Raw genomic sequence first — 18939 nt, forward strand, 5'->3', positions numbered from 1 at the left:
GGAGTAAACAATAGGTGGGGATAGAGCCCAAAGAGAGAGAAGAGCAGGTGGACAGACATAGCAGTGGATAACAATCTGGCTCGGACAGTGAATAGCTGTTAATGGAGACTGTTAGTGGCTAACAATAGGCAGTAAGTATACAATGGCAGATTATGTGATAACAAGGCCTGGTGGGTGGGGCTGGGGGCTAGGACATGGGAAATACCTGTTGCTGTTTTGTAATGACTTGAGATTTTTTTATATAAGTAATGAGCAAATAAATTATTTCTGTACACGTTGTATGGTGTGGGAAGGATGCAGGGGGTGACAGAGATCAACAGATACATTAACTTTGTCTAGCTGTGGTTTAACCTGGCTTTAAAGATCGGTAGGCCCGAAGAAGGGTCTAGGCCCAAAACGTCAGCCTTCCAGCACCTCTGATGCTGCTTGGCCTGCTGTGTTCATCCAGCTCTACACCTTGTTATCTCAGATTCTCCAGCATCTGCAGTTCCTACTATCTCAGAATAAAGGGGCACCAATTTAAGACTGAGATGAGGAGGAATTTCTTCTCTCAGAGTATTGAGTCTCTTTCGAAGTTTTTGCCACAGACAGCTGTGAAGACAGAGTCCACGTGCATATTTAAGGCTAAGATTGATAAATTCAGTAGGGAAATCAAGGGCTATGATGAAAGGGCAGGAAAGTGGATGCAAGGAATGTCGGAACAGCCACAATCCTATGGAATGGTGGAGCAGGGCTCAAGGTGCCAAATGACTTACTCCTGTTCCTATTTCATATGGTCTTACGCTTCAACTGAATCACAGATTATCTTTCCCACATTATGCACCTATTAATTGATGCCTTCAATATCTAGAAATCTACCAATTTGGTCTGAAATATATTCACTCACTGAGCCTCCAATGTCTTCTGGTGTACAGAATTCCAAAGATTTGCCAATCTTTTAAATGAGGAAATTAGTCCTTATCACAGTCCTAAGTGAATAACTTCTTAATCTGAAACTATGCTCTCTGGCTTTAAGCCACACCTCGACTGCCAGGAGAAATGTCCTTCCTGCATTTACTTGTTTGAATCCTGTGACAAGTTTGCTTCAGTGCACCGGTTGACCAGTTGGGTTAGCAGTTATCCTACATGTCAGTGTGCTCATTGCAGCCTCAGATTCCCCGACCTATGGCTTCAATGTTTGAACATAAAACAAAATGCATTTATCCAACATAACTGCTACTGGTAATTTGACAGTAGCTACCACCAGTCTATTGCGAGAAGTGGTTTCTTAGGTTAACTGCAGAACAAAGCCATGTGCAAAGTTTGGAACATTCAAGTGCCTTGGTAGGAAAGATGTCTCCCTGCTTACCTAGCAGCCGTTCAATGTCATCAACCACAACACAGCTCAGTTGAGACTTGTATGCATCCTCAAAGATCTGTCAACAGAAATTAATAGATAAGATTATTAAATAATACATCAGTTAGGCTTGTGATAACATATGTCTTTGTAAGTGGAGAGGTTCCACACTGAAATGTTCGCTATGCTTCAATCTAATGTTTCAATATCCTCAACAAATTTCCATAATATTGTTATACAATCTGTCCTTGCCAACAAACCATATTATACATTACCTGGCAAACATTCCTCAGATTGACGATGAAGGAACTTGTTAAGACCCTATGTCTAATTTCAGCATTTTGTACCCATATTTATCAAAGTGCCAAAATGTGCAAGAACCAGAGTGTTAAAAGTCAGGAAGTAGCCAATTCACTATAAGGGGCATCACAGCCCCATCTATCTACAGCCATCCTCACTGTCCTTTCTCTCCCAGACCCTGTGAAAATTTCTCCAATTTTTCTTGCTTTCATATTTGGCAAAATCCATCCAGCTCACCGTTGTCCTTCAGGGAAAGAAATCTGCCATCCTCACCTGGTCTGGCCTACATGTGACTCCAGATCCACAGCAAAATGATTGACTCTCAACACCCTCTTAAATTGCCTAGCAGGCCACTCAGTCGTCTCAACCACTATGAAGTGTCAACAAAGAAATGAAACCGGACGGACCACCTGGCATCGACCTAGGGACTGGAAAAGACAATGGCAAAAACAGCCCTGTCAATCCTGACACCTGGGAGCTTTTGCCAAAATTGGGAGAGCTATCTCAGAGTAGTCAAGCAACAGCCTGACACAGTCATACTCATGGAATCATACCTTACAGACAATGTCTGTATAGAATTTACAAAGAAATTGGTCGATATCTGCCAGTGTTTACACTTTATACAAGCCCCCTCCCAACTAGATAACATTATCTCGCTAGATCCTTGTGTTTTTTACTTCTCCCATTCTAGCTTTTGCTTTTAATGCATCCATGCTGCCCACTTCAACCACACAATGTTGAAGCAACTTCCAAATTCTCACCATGGATTGAAGATGTTCCTCCAGAGAACCTCAGTGAATTTACTAACGTCAATCTTAAATTTAAAATAACCAATTTTTGTCACTACTTCCAGTGGAAACATCTTTTCTACATTTGCCCAATCAAACATTTAAGTTAGATGGTTTTTCACAGGTTATCCCTCAACATTCTCAAGAGATGACAGCCTCAGTATTTCCTGACAGATGTATCCTCGAAGTTCTATTGTTGTGTAAATTTATTTTGCACACTTGTGAAATTCCACAGATATAAATAGCTATCTGACAGTTTCATTTGAAATCTCACAAACTTTTGGAGATCTCTCTCTGCCTATAAACTATGTCTGTGTGCTCTCCCTTCTCACAACACCTGACAAGGCTGCTGTATTCCAAGGTCTTGTGTGATTTCAAATAAACCTCTTGGACTACAACCTGGTGTCGAGCGACTTCTGACTTTGTCCACCACAGTCTAAACCGGCACCTCTACATCATATCTGACAGCTTATCTAAATGGCCAATCCACAGTTAAAACTGAACAGGATATCACATTCAAATTCTGTGTTCAGCTACTCAGAACACATGTAGCTCCCAACAGCAGTCATCCAGCAGTAATCAGGAGTGGATTGTTAATTTTTCTCCTCTATCCTTTGCCTGGAGCATTTAAGTCAACTTGGTACCGTCAAAACCAGAGGCCTGATCCATTATTTTAACGAGTTGCTGAACCTAGCTCTTCCATCAGTAATCAACAAAAATTCTACAGAAGGCCTCAAAGTCACTCTTCTGTGTACACATATTTTATTGTACAACAAGATGACAGCAGCAAGATAATTTGTTTTTGTGGTATTGGTTGAGGGTTAGATATCGGCCAGAACAACAAGGAGAACTCACTTACTCTTCAAATAGTGCCAAAGAAGTTTTTACATTCATCTGAGGCCAGTTTAATAGCTTATCTGAAAGATAACACCTCTGACACTGTCGCATTTTCTTAGCACTGTTCTGCAATAAAAGCTTAGAGTTTGTGCTCAGGCCTTGGAGTGGATTCGACACCATGTAAATACAATTAACATTCTGCTTCCATAGTGCATCACTTTAAGGATAATTGATCTTGCTCTTGGTTTGACCACAAGCAGTTACAAAAAGGTTAACATTTCACTGCAGAAGCATAAGTTGAGGTCAATACAGTGCTCTTTTGGTAAAGGAATTGTAGAGGTTGCAAAATGTTAATCAGCTTCAGGTTTCAGCTCAAAAAAACGCACCCTTCCATTTATAACTACTGTGAAGTCTTAAGTGCAAAACATATTTTCAATAAATTAAATATTGTTAAATAAAAACTATAATCAAAAAGACTTTGCACTCTAATACAAGCAGGGCAAGTCAAAAACATTTAAGCAACTTTACTAAGTTGATCAGTGGAGTTTCAAAAATGAAAAGTAAGAAAGGAGATTGACGTGTGTCAAGTCCCAATTGCTGTCGATCGACCGAGTTCAATCTATCCATTTGTGGCGCTGTCAATGTAATGGCAATCGACACAAACATTAAGATTTCAAATGGTTATCATTGCAATGGATTGTGCATTTAAGACACCAAGGCATCATACAACCAGTATAGAGTTCAAACAGAAATACAAGATGGGAAACTACATGAAAAAAAAATTTCACATGGGTTCTAAATAGATCAGTGTAAGGAATCAGTAATGCAAAAGAGCTTCCAGTTATGAAAACAATGGTTAAACTATGCTTCTCTACAGCACCTGAACACAGCATTCATGTTTCATTTAGAAAGCATCACAATGTTGTTTTTACCTATTCTCTTAAACACATAGTACTCTTGCACTTACGTGCAAAATCCATAGCATTTCAAGATATTTCTACATGTTACTTCTTTTAAATTAAAGGGCCCCTTGGGAATATGAGACACAAAGGTACTTAAGAGAACCAAAATCGCTCAGTGTAGCATGTTAAATTAATGCTACTGTGTTTATAAACATGTCCAATATTGAAAATGCACATGGATTATGATTGGTATAACATACGCATTGCAGCCATTGATGCAGTAAACTTGGTAGATTTTGCTTGCAAGTGGGGGGATTGTTGTTTCACGTTTAATATGACCAGGTTCTGATCCCTTACAACAGGGTCAAAAGTCCTTACTATCATTGATGCAAGCAACAAGGTATATGTTCAATTCCTAATGGAAGGATTTAAGTTGAGAACACTTCATACATATGAATCCTTCCGTACTTTTAAATTCTATCATTGATATTAGACTATAAGTAGACAGCTCATTGCAGAACATTTTAGTGTGTTAAAGGCTCTATACAAATGGAAGTTGCTCAAGGACTGCATCAGTACCACTTTTAATTTACTTAGTTTATTTTCTTGTCATTGGCGGTAGAGCAATGTAAAAATGAGTCATTGTTTCTCCGAAGTCCTGTGTCTTTTTCCCATTGTGGATAAAGAGAAAGCAAACGATGGAAAGACCCCAGTTGATACTAATCCTATCCTCCTTAGTGTACACATAAATGAATTTCCAGCATAAGTCAATTGAAAGAAAAAGACGCACTAACTTTTGTTCACCCCATAGTGAAAGTAGTATGCAGCGGACATCCGATAACTTGGTACAAAGCTGGGAATCAAAACCAGAAATGCAACATAACAGCGCATCACATTTTTATAGCCCAAAACTATATTACTGCTGTGACTTCTGTTAACACCATTCATCTTAAATGGTGTCTTAAAAGAGTTATATTGTTGTGGATTCAATCAGAGCTAGAAAGAGAAGTATGGATCTTGATGCTGCTTCTTTTATGGGTTTCCTATCACCTGTCCCCTCCCACGCTATATGTGGCCACTTCCTTTCACATCCTTTGGGTGCTCAGAATTGAGAACCATAGTCACAGCACAGTAAACTGTTCAATATGATTTAATAAAACCTCTTGGTTTTAGTACTCTTAGGTCTCTAGTTATAAAGCCCATTGAAAGCTCAGATTTCAGTACGATACATTTTACAACCATGTGTTACATCAGACAATTACACACACTGCCATTATGCAACCAGCTCTGCTCCTTTAAAACCGGCCCTCTGCATTTTCAGCACAGTGACACATCCAAACAACTAAAACCTCAGAAGAAACACATGTAATCCCATAAACAAACAATTCTGCAAACTAACTAACGTATTCTATTGTTGTATAACCTCTGGTTTCACTTCCATATTTAAAAAAAACACTCCTTGCTCTTCAAGGCTCCAGTGAAAACTACTCCAGTATACCTAATATCTCTAATCTTTCTTCATAAGACAATACACACATTCCACGTATCAATCTAGTAAGCCTCTGAACTACCATTAATGTATTTATATCCTTCTTCCCTAAATAAGGTTCAAGATGTGTACTCATCAATTCCCTGAATAATTGAAGCATTATCTCCTTACTTTTATTATAAAATTATAAATATACAGAAAATAATAGCATTCCATTAGCTTCATTAATCACTTGCTCTACCTGAATACTAATTTTTTCTGTGACTGATGCACCTCAGAATTCTGCAGCCATTTTCATTAAGTAGTATTCTGCTTTATTTATTCTTCCAGCCAAAGTGAAGAATTCCTTCAGTTGTCTCAGGTCAAAAACTAACCTTGTCCTTGTTTTATTTGTTTGAGATACCCTTTAGAATCTGGTATTTTGGCTGAGCTTTTGGCCACTTTTCCCAATATCTCACTTGACTTGATGCCAAAATTTGTGACACTACTGCAAAGCATCTTAAGATGTTTTACTTTAAGCTGCTATAATCATGCACTTTTAAACAAGATGGATCCTTTAACTGGTTAACATTTTCAGCCACCAGGTGGCAGTGCCTCATGTAAATGAAGCAATTAAACTGAAATAGCACCTGCAATCAGTGGAGCTGGCATCTCTTAGTAAATTCTTTTGGGGAAAAAATAGGAAAATAAACTTGCATTTCGCAACCTCAGGATTCCCCAACAATCTCACAGCTATTTCTAAAGTGTGATACTGTTGTAATACAGGAGATTAGCAGGCAATTTAAGCACAAAGTCCCAGAAATAGCAATGACGAATAATCAGATAACGTTTTTGTTTGGTGGCATTTGATATAGGATAACTGTTACTTTGGTTAGAAGCCCTCCCTTTTATATCATGGAATATTGGAGTGGAATCTTTTACATCAATCTGAGGCAAAACATAGGGTCTTGGTTTGGAATCTGATCCAAAAGGTAGAATCTGATCTGTGCTACATTGAAATCGTCAAGAGGGGTTTGAATGCTTGACCTAACAAGGTAGAGGCGCAGATAGTGGCAGAGACTCAAAAAGCAATGCAGGTAAGAAAAAAGTGAAAGAGAAAACAGGAAGGGCAAAGGTAAAAAAACAGGTAGGTGGAGATAATTTTAATGTACTTTTCAGTCTCACCAGAAATCCTGCTATAGCTCTTCAGGGTGGCGTTGTCCTCAAATTCCTGAATTATAATCTAATCCCATGGCCAAAAGAATGATTCTTTGTCTCAGCAACAGTAGTCCTAATTCGGAAGTTGAGCTGTGACTCATTTCAGTGGAGATAGAAACTTCAAATCATCTTTGAAATTGATCAAAATCTTTTAGTTGAGAGCCGATTTAAACAGATTATGAAATGGAACAAACACTTGTGCAATAGGGAAGTCCATGGATGGAGATGTGGTGATATGGACTAAAAATGTGAATTACCATGGAGGGAATTAATATCCTCTTTTAAAAAATGTCACAAAGCTTAACAACCATTAACAGGTCAAGTGAAGAATCAGATCACCTTTTTAATGGCCTGGCATTTCGCTGTTTCAGAGAATCCGATCATCTTATCAGGAGAGCAGATCTTAATGAATGGGAATCCGGACTTCTCTGCAATTTTTGCAGCCAATGCAGTCTTGCCACTGTTTGGAGGTCCTGTCCAGAATTAAAATCAGTACTAAATGAACAAATGTGGTGTTTTTCTGTATCAGCAATAAAAGGAATACAAGCACATAAGGTTACAACCATACTATAATCTTAAACAGGAAAAGACACATTGGTCCAACACAAATGCATTACAGAATATTCTGCACCACAATACACACTTCCCATATCACCTGGAATCCATCCAAAATCCAGGCAGGGGCAAAAACATTTTTAAAAAGCTAATTAGTATGAAAATTTCTGAAAAACTACAGTTGAAGTAGCATTTTTATTTCTGAAAGAATGGTATTGCATGCCACATATTTCTCACAAAACCCCAGCTGCCAGGTTACAATAGTAAAATAACTGACGTAACAGCAGCTAATTATGTACTTTGAGCTGAGCTGAATACTCTGAAGTTTTGGCCAGAACATGTTCCGGCTCAGGCAAGAAAAGACAAGTATGCTAATTTTAGTTAACCCCGAGTCAACAGTTACCTTTAAAATGCCTGTCAAAATAGTCTGAGAATTCACATGGGGCAAGGATGAGCATAGGGATCTCTGGTGATCATGGGTTTGAACAGCTAATTGACCTTTCATGCTCTTCTATTCCCTATTCTGTGCCTAATCTGTGTTATTTCTCAAGTAACAGAATACTGAGGTGCACAAGATTATATTTTCATTCAACTGTACAACTGGATGGATTTGAAGTGCTTCCAGGCTTTGTCCCTTTTAAAAGTCAGTGACACAAACCATCAGTAGCAAAGCATCACTGAAAAGCATTTTGAGAAACAAATGCAAAGAAGTTACAAGAGAAATGGTTACCATTCTGGTGTTTAGTCTTCAAGTGGTCACTGATAAGCATTTCATTAAACTCAGTAGACAATGGATAGGACAGATCAGCACACAACATCTGAACCCATACTCTAGGTTCTATTCTGATATCTTTTACTAATTCAAGTCAGTCTCCGCATAAGTACTAAACATAGTTTCTGAGAGGCCCAACTCTCTTCCCAATACAATCAAGCTGCAAGGAAAGAAAATGAGCTACATGTCTACGAAGGGATTCAACAATCAACCAATAACTTGCATTTAACAGAAACAGAAGTTTCTGGAAAAGCTCAGCAGGTCTGGCAGCATCTGCTAAGAAAAAATTAGAGTTAACATTTTGGGTCCAATGACTCTTCCCCAGTTGAGGAAGGATGACCAGACATGAAATATTAATCTGATTTTTTCTTTAGACCTGCTGAGGTTTTCCAGCAACTTCTGTTTTTGTTCCCGATTTACAGCATCCGCAGTTCTTTCATTTTTTTATTTAACTTGCACTTAACACATAGAGAGGAACGTGTTGTTGCATTCAGGAACACTGGGTTACATCTATGACCAACGTGAATTGTAACTATTTGTGGAATTTCCAATCAACATGACAGTCTGTCCGATTACTTTACCTAGTCAAACTGCTTTCCTATCTCATCTAATATTTTTGAAACAAATAGACAAGTGTTGAAAGAAAATGAAAAGGAAAAGCATTTTTTAAATGCTCCCATGATTTTTCTACCTAGCTGCTTGCAGCAGTGTCAAGGAGATTAATCTTTATTTCCTGGAGATTTCCAGTCAATTCTTCAAGTTGGCAACATGCTGTTGTCTAAAGTCTATTTCAATGGAGTAGATCCATAACAGAAGATGGTCACCGATCGAGCATTTCTTTTAAGCAGTCGATTTTGCATCCTCAATCACATGGGTTTCAGTAAATAGGCTAAAGCACCCAATTAATTTAAAAAAGGTTTCAACCACAACAATAGTCAGAATTTGAAATTAGATTGAGCAACATCCTTAACTACCCACCACATGTGTTGTCCTATTCTTTACATTCTTAGATAAAAACCCAGGTGACAGGAAACATGATGGATCTAATATTTGAAATATCCATTCTTGGGTCTGGATTTTTGTCCATCCCTAATTACTCTTGAGAAAATGGTGGTAGCTTCCTTCGTGAACTGCTGCAGTGTGCTTTAAATAGACCCACAATGCCATTACGGAGAGATGTCCAGGATTTTGATCCAGTAACAATGAAGGATGGGTGATATGCTTCCAAGCCAGGACGGTGAATGGTTTGGAGGGGAATTTGCAGGCAGTGCTCCGACGTTCTTCTGTCCTAATCCTTCTAAATGGTAGTGGTCATGAATTTGGTCACAAAGTGCTGTCTAATTAGTCTTGGTGAATCCCTGCATATATTGTATATAGCACACAATGCCGTTGTGAGTGTCAGTGATGGAGGAAATGAATGTTTGTGGATGTGGTGCCAATCAAGTGGGCTGCTTTGACCCGGATGTTGTCAATGCTTTCATCAGTGTTCTTCAAGCTGCACTCATCTAGACAAATGGGGAGCGTTCCATACACTGCTGGCTTGTACCTTGTAGATGGAGGACACACTTTGGGTATTTAGGAATTCAGTCACTTGCTTCAGGTTTCCTAGCATCTGAACCACTCTTGTAGCCACAGTATTTATATGACCAATCCAATTTGGTTTTGGTCAAAGGTAACACCTAGGATGTTGTTAGTGGGGGATTAAGCAACGATAGTGTCACTGAATGTCAAGGTTAGATTCTCTTTTGTTGGAGACTGTCATTATCTGGCACTTGCGTGGTGTGAAAGTTGGACTTGTCACTTATCCGTCCAAGGGTGGATACTTTGCAGATCTTTCCGCATTTGAACATGGACTGCTTCACCATCTTAGGTGTTGTGATTAGTAACATTATGCAGCCATCAGTGAGCATTCCTACTCCTGACCATTTGATGGAAGGAAGGTCATTTGTGATGCAGCTAAAGACGGTTGGGCCGGTGACACTACCCTGAGGAACTCCTACAGAGATGTCCTCAGTTGAGGTAACTAACGGCCAACAATCACAATCATCTTCCTGTGTGGTGGTATAAATCAAACCAGCAGAGAATTTTCCCCAATTTCCCATAACTCTAGTTTTGCTAGGGGTCCTGGATGTCACACATGGTCGAATGCGACCTTGATGTAAAGGGCAGTCACGCTCACCTCACTTCTGGAGCTCCTTTGACAATATTTGAACTAAGGCTATAATGAGGCCAGAAGCCACATGGCCCTAGCAGGAGGGAATCCTGGCTCAGAGGCAGTGACACGACCGCAGCACCACAAGAACCCTAAGTCAGCCTGACATTTTTTTAAAATACTTTGCAGTCAACCTGTTCATATACATTATTACACACTTCTGGAGCAGGTCGGACCTGAATCCAAGCCTCCTCGCCCAGGGGGTAGAGACACTACCACTCTGCTGCAAGAACCCTTCAGCCTGATTTCTTTTTAAAATTCACAAGCTTTTATTTACGCAGTACATATTGTGCTCTCCAACCCAATTAGGATATTTTCCTATCAAGTTGTCCAGAGATGTTACAACACACCTCTGGAGCAGGTGGGACTTAAACCCGGGTTTCCTAGCTCAAAAGGTAGGTATACTACCATTACACCACAAAAAGTCCTTGAACCTGACCTCTTTTTGTAGATATGTATTTTCTAATCAACCTGCTCAGTGATATTATAACACACCTCTGAAACAGGTGGGACATGAACTCGGGCTTACCTGGCTCAAAGGTAGGACTAACACCACTGCAACACAGGAGCCTTTGAGCCTGACTTTTTTTTTTTTTAAGTAACCTATTTTTCTAATCAGCCTGTTCAGAGATGTTATTACACACCTGTGGAGCAGATGTGACTTAAATTTAGGCCTCCCAGTCCAGGGGTGGAGACACTACCTGCTTTCAGAATTGTGAAATAGGGCCAAGAAGAGCTAATATGCTCATTAACTGTACAATAGGCCTGGCATTTGTACATAAAACTGAAAACAAGGGAGAATGGAAAGTCTCACATTTGGTCTTAATCACAGAATATAATTAGTTCTGGCCTCAACCTGGACAATGAATTAACTTTTACCAGATACCAAAAATCAATCCAAAGAGTGAATCTAAGGTAAGATCAAATTCTTGTGTGCATTTGGATACTTAAGGAACAAATCTTGCAGCCCTGGGATTCAAACTGCTGCCTTGTGTAACAATGCTAGTAGCTATCCCGCCTTATTCTTGTAATAGTTATCCAGGTTGAAACCATTAACCTAAATAATGAAGGTAATGTTGGTCTTGGTATTTGCAACTTGTACTTCCAACTCCATGAGACAATCCATTTCATCCAAGATTTTATTTTCAGGAGCAGCCATGCTGTGCCATTGTTCCCACCAAGAGCCTTTCTACTAATGAATAGGTTGCTAAGAATATCCTTTATTGTCATGTAACCTGACTCAGAACCCCCTTATCAGGAGGGACGATGGAACACAATGGATGGTGCAGGGAATACAACTCTTATTAGATGAAAATACGCTGCTGGAGTGAAACTGGCATTCAGAGACAAGATCTTTTAGTCGTCTGTTCGTCAGACAGTGCAATTAATTCTTCCATGGGATGTGGGCATCACTTGTGAGACAACATTTAGCTGATCCTTAAGGGTCCTTAATAAGGTGGCACTGGGCTGCCTTCTTGAACCACTTCAGTTCATTGGACAGCGAGGGCTAGGTATCAAGTTCCAGGATTTTAACTCATTAACAGTGATGGAGTGGCAACGTAATATTCACCAGTTTGACTTGGAACTGAGTATTCAGAGACCAGATATGCTGCTTCCACTTTTCAGGTCAACCTAAAATGACTAAAGACAAGTGTCCTTGACATGGATGTCCCTTTGAATTCCTTCCATATCTCACCGATAAAAAGAAAATCAACCTACCTTCCAATAAAACACTGACCAGTGGGGTACGATCACTATTCTTGGTCTGCTGGACAAGCAATTCTCCATCATCTAGGGCCCGTGTGACCGGATCGCCCCACACAATGATTCCATTCATGATGTAGCTGTCATAATCTTCCTGGTTTATGCCAAAAGCCTACGAAAGAGAGTTGTGAAACTACATTATACACTCATACTTCTGGAAAATCAACACATGCCTGAATGTCAACTTGTTAAATTATTTCAGGGAAGGTAGCCAATATCATCCATAAGAAGCTAACTTCATGGATAAACATAGAACATCATTGGACTTTTTAGCTGTTTTTTTGGGGGACCAACAGTCTATCACCCACCTAAGGTGTTCCCAGCACTCTGGTCTCTGCAAGTTACTGCATCTCTAAATGGGAGGCTAGGTAGGTAGCCAATTTTGCTGTAAACCTGCTGTAAAGAATTGTGTCATAGCATGTAGTGAACCCTCTTATCCTTGGCAATGCACATCACCTCTGCTCAATCCTCAAATCAAAAACTGAACCAGAATGAGTGGAAGAGCAGGGGAATTCTACTTCTACCCCTTGTTTCATAGTTCAACATATCTGAACCACCTACAATGTCCTAAAGAATCAATGGAAAATTTATTGTTTTATTGATTTATTGTTGCACTATGGAACATGAATGGAATAATTAATAGTAAAAATAATTGTAGCTCACATGTCCATTTAGATCTCTTCAAAAAATGCTTGCAATAACTTTTGTTGAAATTTTAATGTTTAAAATCATGTTGTGAAGCAGAGAGCTGAAAGGAAACTTTCATTAGCAGCACAATGTGCTATATTGTTCTAACTTTGTATGGTACCAAGTAACATCACACCATTCTTGCTTTGTGGTACAATCCCCATGGACTCTGATCATGTTTAAAACTAAGTTTGAATTTCCATTTATAGCTAAAACTGATGTGACACAAAATATCACGTTGTAGAATTCTTACAGTATGAAATGACCAAGAGCACTGTTGACTAAGCACTACTATTTTTAAGGCAACTTGAACTTTAAATTACAGAAGAGAATGTTCCCTTTTTTTGTACTTATCAGATACATTTTCCATGGAATTATGGTCTTTTTAATAAAAAGTCCACAGTTGGAAACCCATTGGAAGCTGGGAGTATTTCCCTATTTCACAGAGAAAAACTTCACACAACTGCCCCAAGGCACTTCCCTTAGCTTGTGGAGAGTTTCTAAATCCACTTCCAGTAAAGCCTGTCCCAATGATTCTTCACCTCTAGCCACACCAGGAACAATCTCCTGGATTCCTTAGATGGCATAAAATGCATCTCTTTGACGACAGACCCACAGCTGGCTATGTTAGTTCACAAAGTCAAGCAGCCTCCTCTCTAAAGTGACCCCAGAAGGTTCATTGATTCTTCAGAAAACCTGTAACCTGATCTCAAAAATGTCCTCCATTGCACTCTTCACCATGGCAAAGTGAAACAGTCTTGCATTCAGGGAGAAATGCTGACCCCAAATGGCTTATCTTAGAAGTAAACAGACAATTTACAGCATTACTGTTAATAGCCCAATATGTTCAATAGCTTTCTGGACTTCTGATGATTCAAAGAGTCAACTCATTGTGAACTTGAAGACAATGGCTGTAATTTTCATCAGTGAATACCAAACACCACCATCCCAGTGAAACCATCTGGGTCTCCTTGATCTTTAACCTGCCCAACTTCAGAATAGGTCACATGACCCCCTCCAGTTTGTCTTAAAGACAGTTCCAAAACATTGAAGTACTATAAACTTCATAATGGCAACATGTTCTATATCAAGTACTTGTTACAATAAAAAAAAGACAATGTGGTAACAATATAAGTTAAGGAAATATCATAAGGCTTTTAAATCATATAATCATCACAGAAACCCTACAATGTGGAAACAGGCCATTCAGCCCGTTAAGTCCACACTGACCCTCCAAAGAGCATCCCACCCACTATAACCCCTGTAACCCCACATTTACCAAGACTAATCCACCTAGCCTGCACATCCCTGGACACTGTGGACAATTTAGCATGGCCAATCAACCTGACTTGCACATCTTTCGAATGTGGGAGGAAACCACAGCACCTGCAGTAAATCCACACAGAATTTGTACATACGCAAATTCCACACAGATAATCACTGGAGAGTGGAATTGAACACACGATCCTGGTGCTGAGGCAGCAGTGCTAACCACTGAGCCACTTTGCCACCCCTGTGGGATATTATGCGCTCTATTATAATCTGTTCCAAAAAACAGCTTGTGAGGCACTGCCATTAAACGTGACTATTGTGATTTATCAGCACATGTGCAACTGCACCCAGAACATTACATCAATTCATGATGGTGACTGAACCATCCAAAGTTTCTTCAAGTAAAATATACCTGATTTAAAGATAAGCACTGTAATAATTACAACTGCATTCCAAATGGTTTTATTTGAACCACAGTAACTGAAGTGGTTTTCTGTATCAACTGAAACTAAAATATATTGTAACTCTCAAATGAGATTAAACTGATTCATATTTTAAAAACAGTTTGCACAAATATTGACGGTCCTAAATGGGGTTAAACAGGGTACCACCTATCAGTGACACTGGCCACAAATGCAGCCATAAAAATACCTCAGAAAATTCAACACCATCTCAAATCAGACGTTCTAATAAATTCACAGCTGAGTAAATCAACATTATCAAATCCCACCAGCTCTAAATGGATATCGAACAGTCTGCAGTGACTGCTGTAGAATCAGAGAAGTATTGTGATTTCATTGTACAGTGAACAGGTACTTACAGGTTTTATATCATTCTCCAGAGATGTTAAGAAGTCCCCCCTCATTACTTGCAGTTTCTCAGCTTTTTCCATGTCAACTTCCACTTTGGTCGCTGCCTAATCATGGGAGAAATGGCAAACAGTAAATATCAACTTATTTTTACCTTCAACATTTTACTTTTACAAAGAAAGAAAAAATCTGAGTTCCCAATATCCAACTGGGCATTTATATAATAAAACTTCACAGAAAGAAGAAAATTAATCCCTCACACTATCCAACACTAATCATGCTTTCAGCCCAGCTGATTAGTCAGTCAGTCATTTGTAACTTTGGAAAGGAGGTAGTGTAGAGGCAAGTTCATTTTCTGACAAAGCTCAACTGAGAGATCATTTTCTATCTATATGTAGAGTATTCAATAAATAATTTTCAAAAACAGTACCCATTTCAATCACAATTTGATTCCGCTTACATTACTAGTTTCTACCTATACTGACAGCACATTTATTCTTCACCCAAGTCATCATTGCTTATCCATAATTTTAGTGAAGAAAGAACGTGCATTTATACAATGCGTTTCTCCACCTAAGGCCATCCCAAAGCATTCTGTAGTCAAGTAAGTACTCTTCAAGTGTAGTCACTATTCCATTGCACACAGCAAGATCCTACATACAGCAATGACCATTGCTTTTGTGGCATTATTTGTGGATTAAATACCATCTGTGGAGAACCTGTGTCACGGGAACCAGAAGGACAGAAGGATTCTTTGTTAATGCAGCATCCAAAACACAATACTTCTGATTCTGCCACATTTTCTTGTAAATGCACTGAATTGTCGGTTTAAATTAAATACTCAGCTCTCTAGAATGGGCTTGAATTGATTATCTTCCAATTGTGGGGTAGAATAATATCATGAAGTCAAGACCCCTCTTGTGGCACGGAGGTAGTGTCCCTACCCCTGGACCAGGAGGCCCAGGTTTAAGTCCCACCTGCATCAGAAGTGAACAACTAACATCTCTGAATGGGGACAACATAGTGTGGAGCTGGAGGAACACAGCAGGCCAGGCAGCATCAGAGGAGCAGGAAAGCTGACGTTGCGGGTCAGGACCCTTCTTCAGGAATGGGGGAGGGGTAAGGGACCTCAGAAATAAATAGAGGGAGGAGGGGTGGAATGTTGATAAGTGAGTGCAGATAGGGAGTGGTGGAGATTGGTTCGTGAGGTGGGAGTGGTGGATAGGTGGGAGAGAAGATGGACAGGCTGTGTCAGGTCAAGGAGGCAGCGATGAGAGGGAGGGTTGGTCATGGGACGAGACTGGGAGTGGGGAGATTTTGAAACTGGTAAAGTCCACATTGAGACCATCGGGCTGTAGGCTCCCGAGGCGGAATATGAGGTACTGCTCCTCCAGTTTGCGGGTGGTGTCATTGTGACACTGGAGGAGGCCCAGGATGGACATGTCACCCAGAGAGTGGGAGGAGTAGTTAAAATATTTTGCCACTGGAAGGTGGTTTTTGTTGCATACAGAGCACAGATGCTCTACAAAACGGTCTCAGAGTCTCAACTTGGTCTCACCGATGTAGAAGATGCCACAGTGGATGCAGTAGACCAAGTTGATGGATGTGCAGATGAACCCATGTCTGATGTGGAAGGTTTGCTTTGTGCATTGACTGGAGGTGAAGGGGGAGGTGTAGGGACAGATGTAGCATTTCCTGTGGTTACGTCGGTGAGACCAAACGGAGAGTCGGAGCCAATGTGGCCTCCTCTACATTGGTGAAATCAAGCGAAGACTCGGAGATCGTTCTGTAGAGCATCTGTGCTCTCTACATGACAAACACCACCTTCTAGTGGCAAAACATTTCGACTCCCCCTCACACTCCCTGGATGACATGTCCACTCTGGGCCTCCTTTAGTGTCACAATGCCGCCACCTGTAAACTGGCGGAGCAGCACCTCATATTCCGCCTCAGGAGCCTACAGCTCAATGGTCTAAACATGGATTTTACCAGTTTCAAAATCTCCCACCCCTAGCCTCATCCCATGACCAACCCTCCCTCTCATCCCCCACCTTCTTGACCTGACACAACCTGTCCATCTTCTCTCCCATCTATCCACCACTGCCAATCCCGGCCACTGCCTACATACACTCACCTATCACCGTCTCACCTGCCTTCCCCAGCCCCTCCTCTCCTCATTCTATTTACTTCTGAGCTCCCCTCCCCTTTCCCATTTATGAAGAAGGGTCCCGGCCCAAAACGTCAACTTTTCTGTTCTTCTGATGTTGCCTGGACTGCTGTGTTCCTCCAACTCCACACTTTGTTACCTCTGACTCCAGCATCTGCAGTTCTTGCTATCTCACATCTCTGAACAGGTTGTGCAGAAAGATAAGTTAAATTTAAAAAGCCAAGATGAACAGAGTGAAAATGCCAGGGAAAACTACAAAAACTTGACAGGCGTCATAGACAAGACCTATTCAATCTTGAAAGCCAACACTGAGAAGAATCATGAGGTAGAAAACCTTTTCCAAACTCTAAGAGACTACGACGATTCGGCATCCCTGCTAACTTGGTACTGATCAGTGATAAAAACCAAAGAATATAACTGCACATCAGATAAACATACCCATACAATCATCATGGCAATTAATAGGTTAGGTGACTTCAAAACAGGTCATTTACTGAATCAAAGCACTGGTGATGCTCACAGCCCAACAGGCCAATGGAAAGAGGTCAGAATTTAAACCTTAAGAACTTGGGTACTGCAGTCTTAACAGCCCCACCTACAAGGAGATGTCATTAATGTAGTTTTATATATTGGTAGCACTCAATTCAACCGCAGATGATCAAAATAACTCCCAAAACAGATTCTTCCTGAGTTTACACCTTACACATTCTGCTATATTTACTCAAACAGGAGCCCCAAAAGGTTAGACTGTCACCCACACTGAGTTAATGTGACCTTTAAGTTCCATTAGATGATCAGTAGTACATGTACTGAACTGCCTGAAGCACAACTTCTGATCTCTGATCCTATGGAAACCAAGCTTCTCACCTTGGTTCAAACAGCTGTCCAGTTACACAATGCCAGATCCCTGGGGAGCCGCAGAACACAAAAGACACTTAACGTATTGTTGTGCAACAGATACTTGGAGATGTAAGTAACACTACTTTTACAGCATCAAGACGAGCTGTGCCCTCTGGCACAAGGCCCGGTGTTTCAAACACTGTTGTACCTGCACTACCAAGCATAAGCTGCTTCACAGCTAACCCATAATTAAATCACCTATCTTTGTTTAATGCCATTGAAAACTTTGTAATGCAAAGTTGCTACTCAGCTCTATGTGAGCAAGAGGAACTTCGATCTATAAAAAAAATCAAAATGGTTGGGAACGTTGAAAAGTGTATTTTCTTACAATAGTCATATCACAAAATAAAGAGTTCAGCTCCATTCCTAAACTGCCAATCTTATACTCTCTAGTAATGATTTGAATTCAATCTGGAAAATACAGGCATGGATACTACCATCACAAGTGGGAACACCACCCACCACGTGCACGGCAGATATTCATGCGGCTTGGCCAACGTTGTCAATCTCATACACTAGAGGCAAGGATGCTCCTGGGCATGATATATTGGCAAAACCAAGCAGATGCTACGAGAATGGATGAATGGAAACGTGCAACAATTGCCAGACAGGTGTGTTCCCTCCCAGTGGAGGAACACTTCAGCAGTCAAGGGCATTCGGCCTTGGATCTTCGGGTAAACATCCTTCAAGGTGGAATTCGGGATACACAACAAGGCAGGATTGGCGAGCATAGGCTGATAGCCAAATTCAGTACCCATGAGGACGGCCTAAACCGTGATCTTGGGTTCATGTCACACTACAGGTGACCCCACCACACTATATACTCTCATGCACACTTCTTCACCTGCACGCACAGACCCACTCCCTCACCAGCACTCGCAGACCCACTCCCTCTCACACGTCTCTCAAGCATGCGCACACACACACACACACACACACACACACACACACAC

General features: G+C 40.5%; 1 protein-coding gene across 1 annotated transcript in view; it reads right to left on the bottom strand.

Moving 5' to 3' along the window:
* Positions 1 to 18939, bottom strand: part of LOC109934347 (vesicle-fusing ATPase) — a 221331-nt gene that overhangs the window by 85281 nt on the left and 117111 nt on the right. Inside the window, exons 13-16 of the mRNA XM_048614580.1 lie at positions 14932 to 15027; positions 12108 to 12264; positions 7189 to 7322; positions 1349 to 1415 (exon numbers count right to left, since the gene is read on the bottom strand). Coding sequence (XP_048470537.1) covers positions 1349 to 1415; positions 7189 to 7322; positions 12108 to 12264; positions 14932 to 15027 — 454 coding nt within the window. The remainder of the gene's footprint in view (positions 1 to 1348; positions 1416 to 7188; positions 7323 to 12107; positions 12265 to 14931; positions 15028 to 18939) is intronic.

This window comes from Rhincodon typus, chromosome 30 (genome assembly GCF_021869965.1).
Source record: "Rhincodon typus isolate 14 chromosome 30, sRhiTyp1.1, whole genome shotgun sequence".
Taxonomy (NCBI): domain Eukaryota; kingdom Metazoa; phylum Chordata; class Chondrichthyes; order Orectolobiformes; family Rhincodontidae; genus Rhincodon; species Rhincodon typus.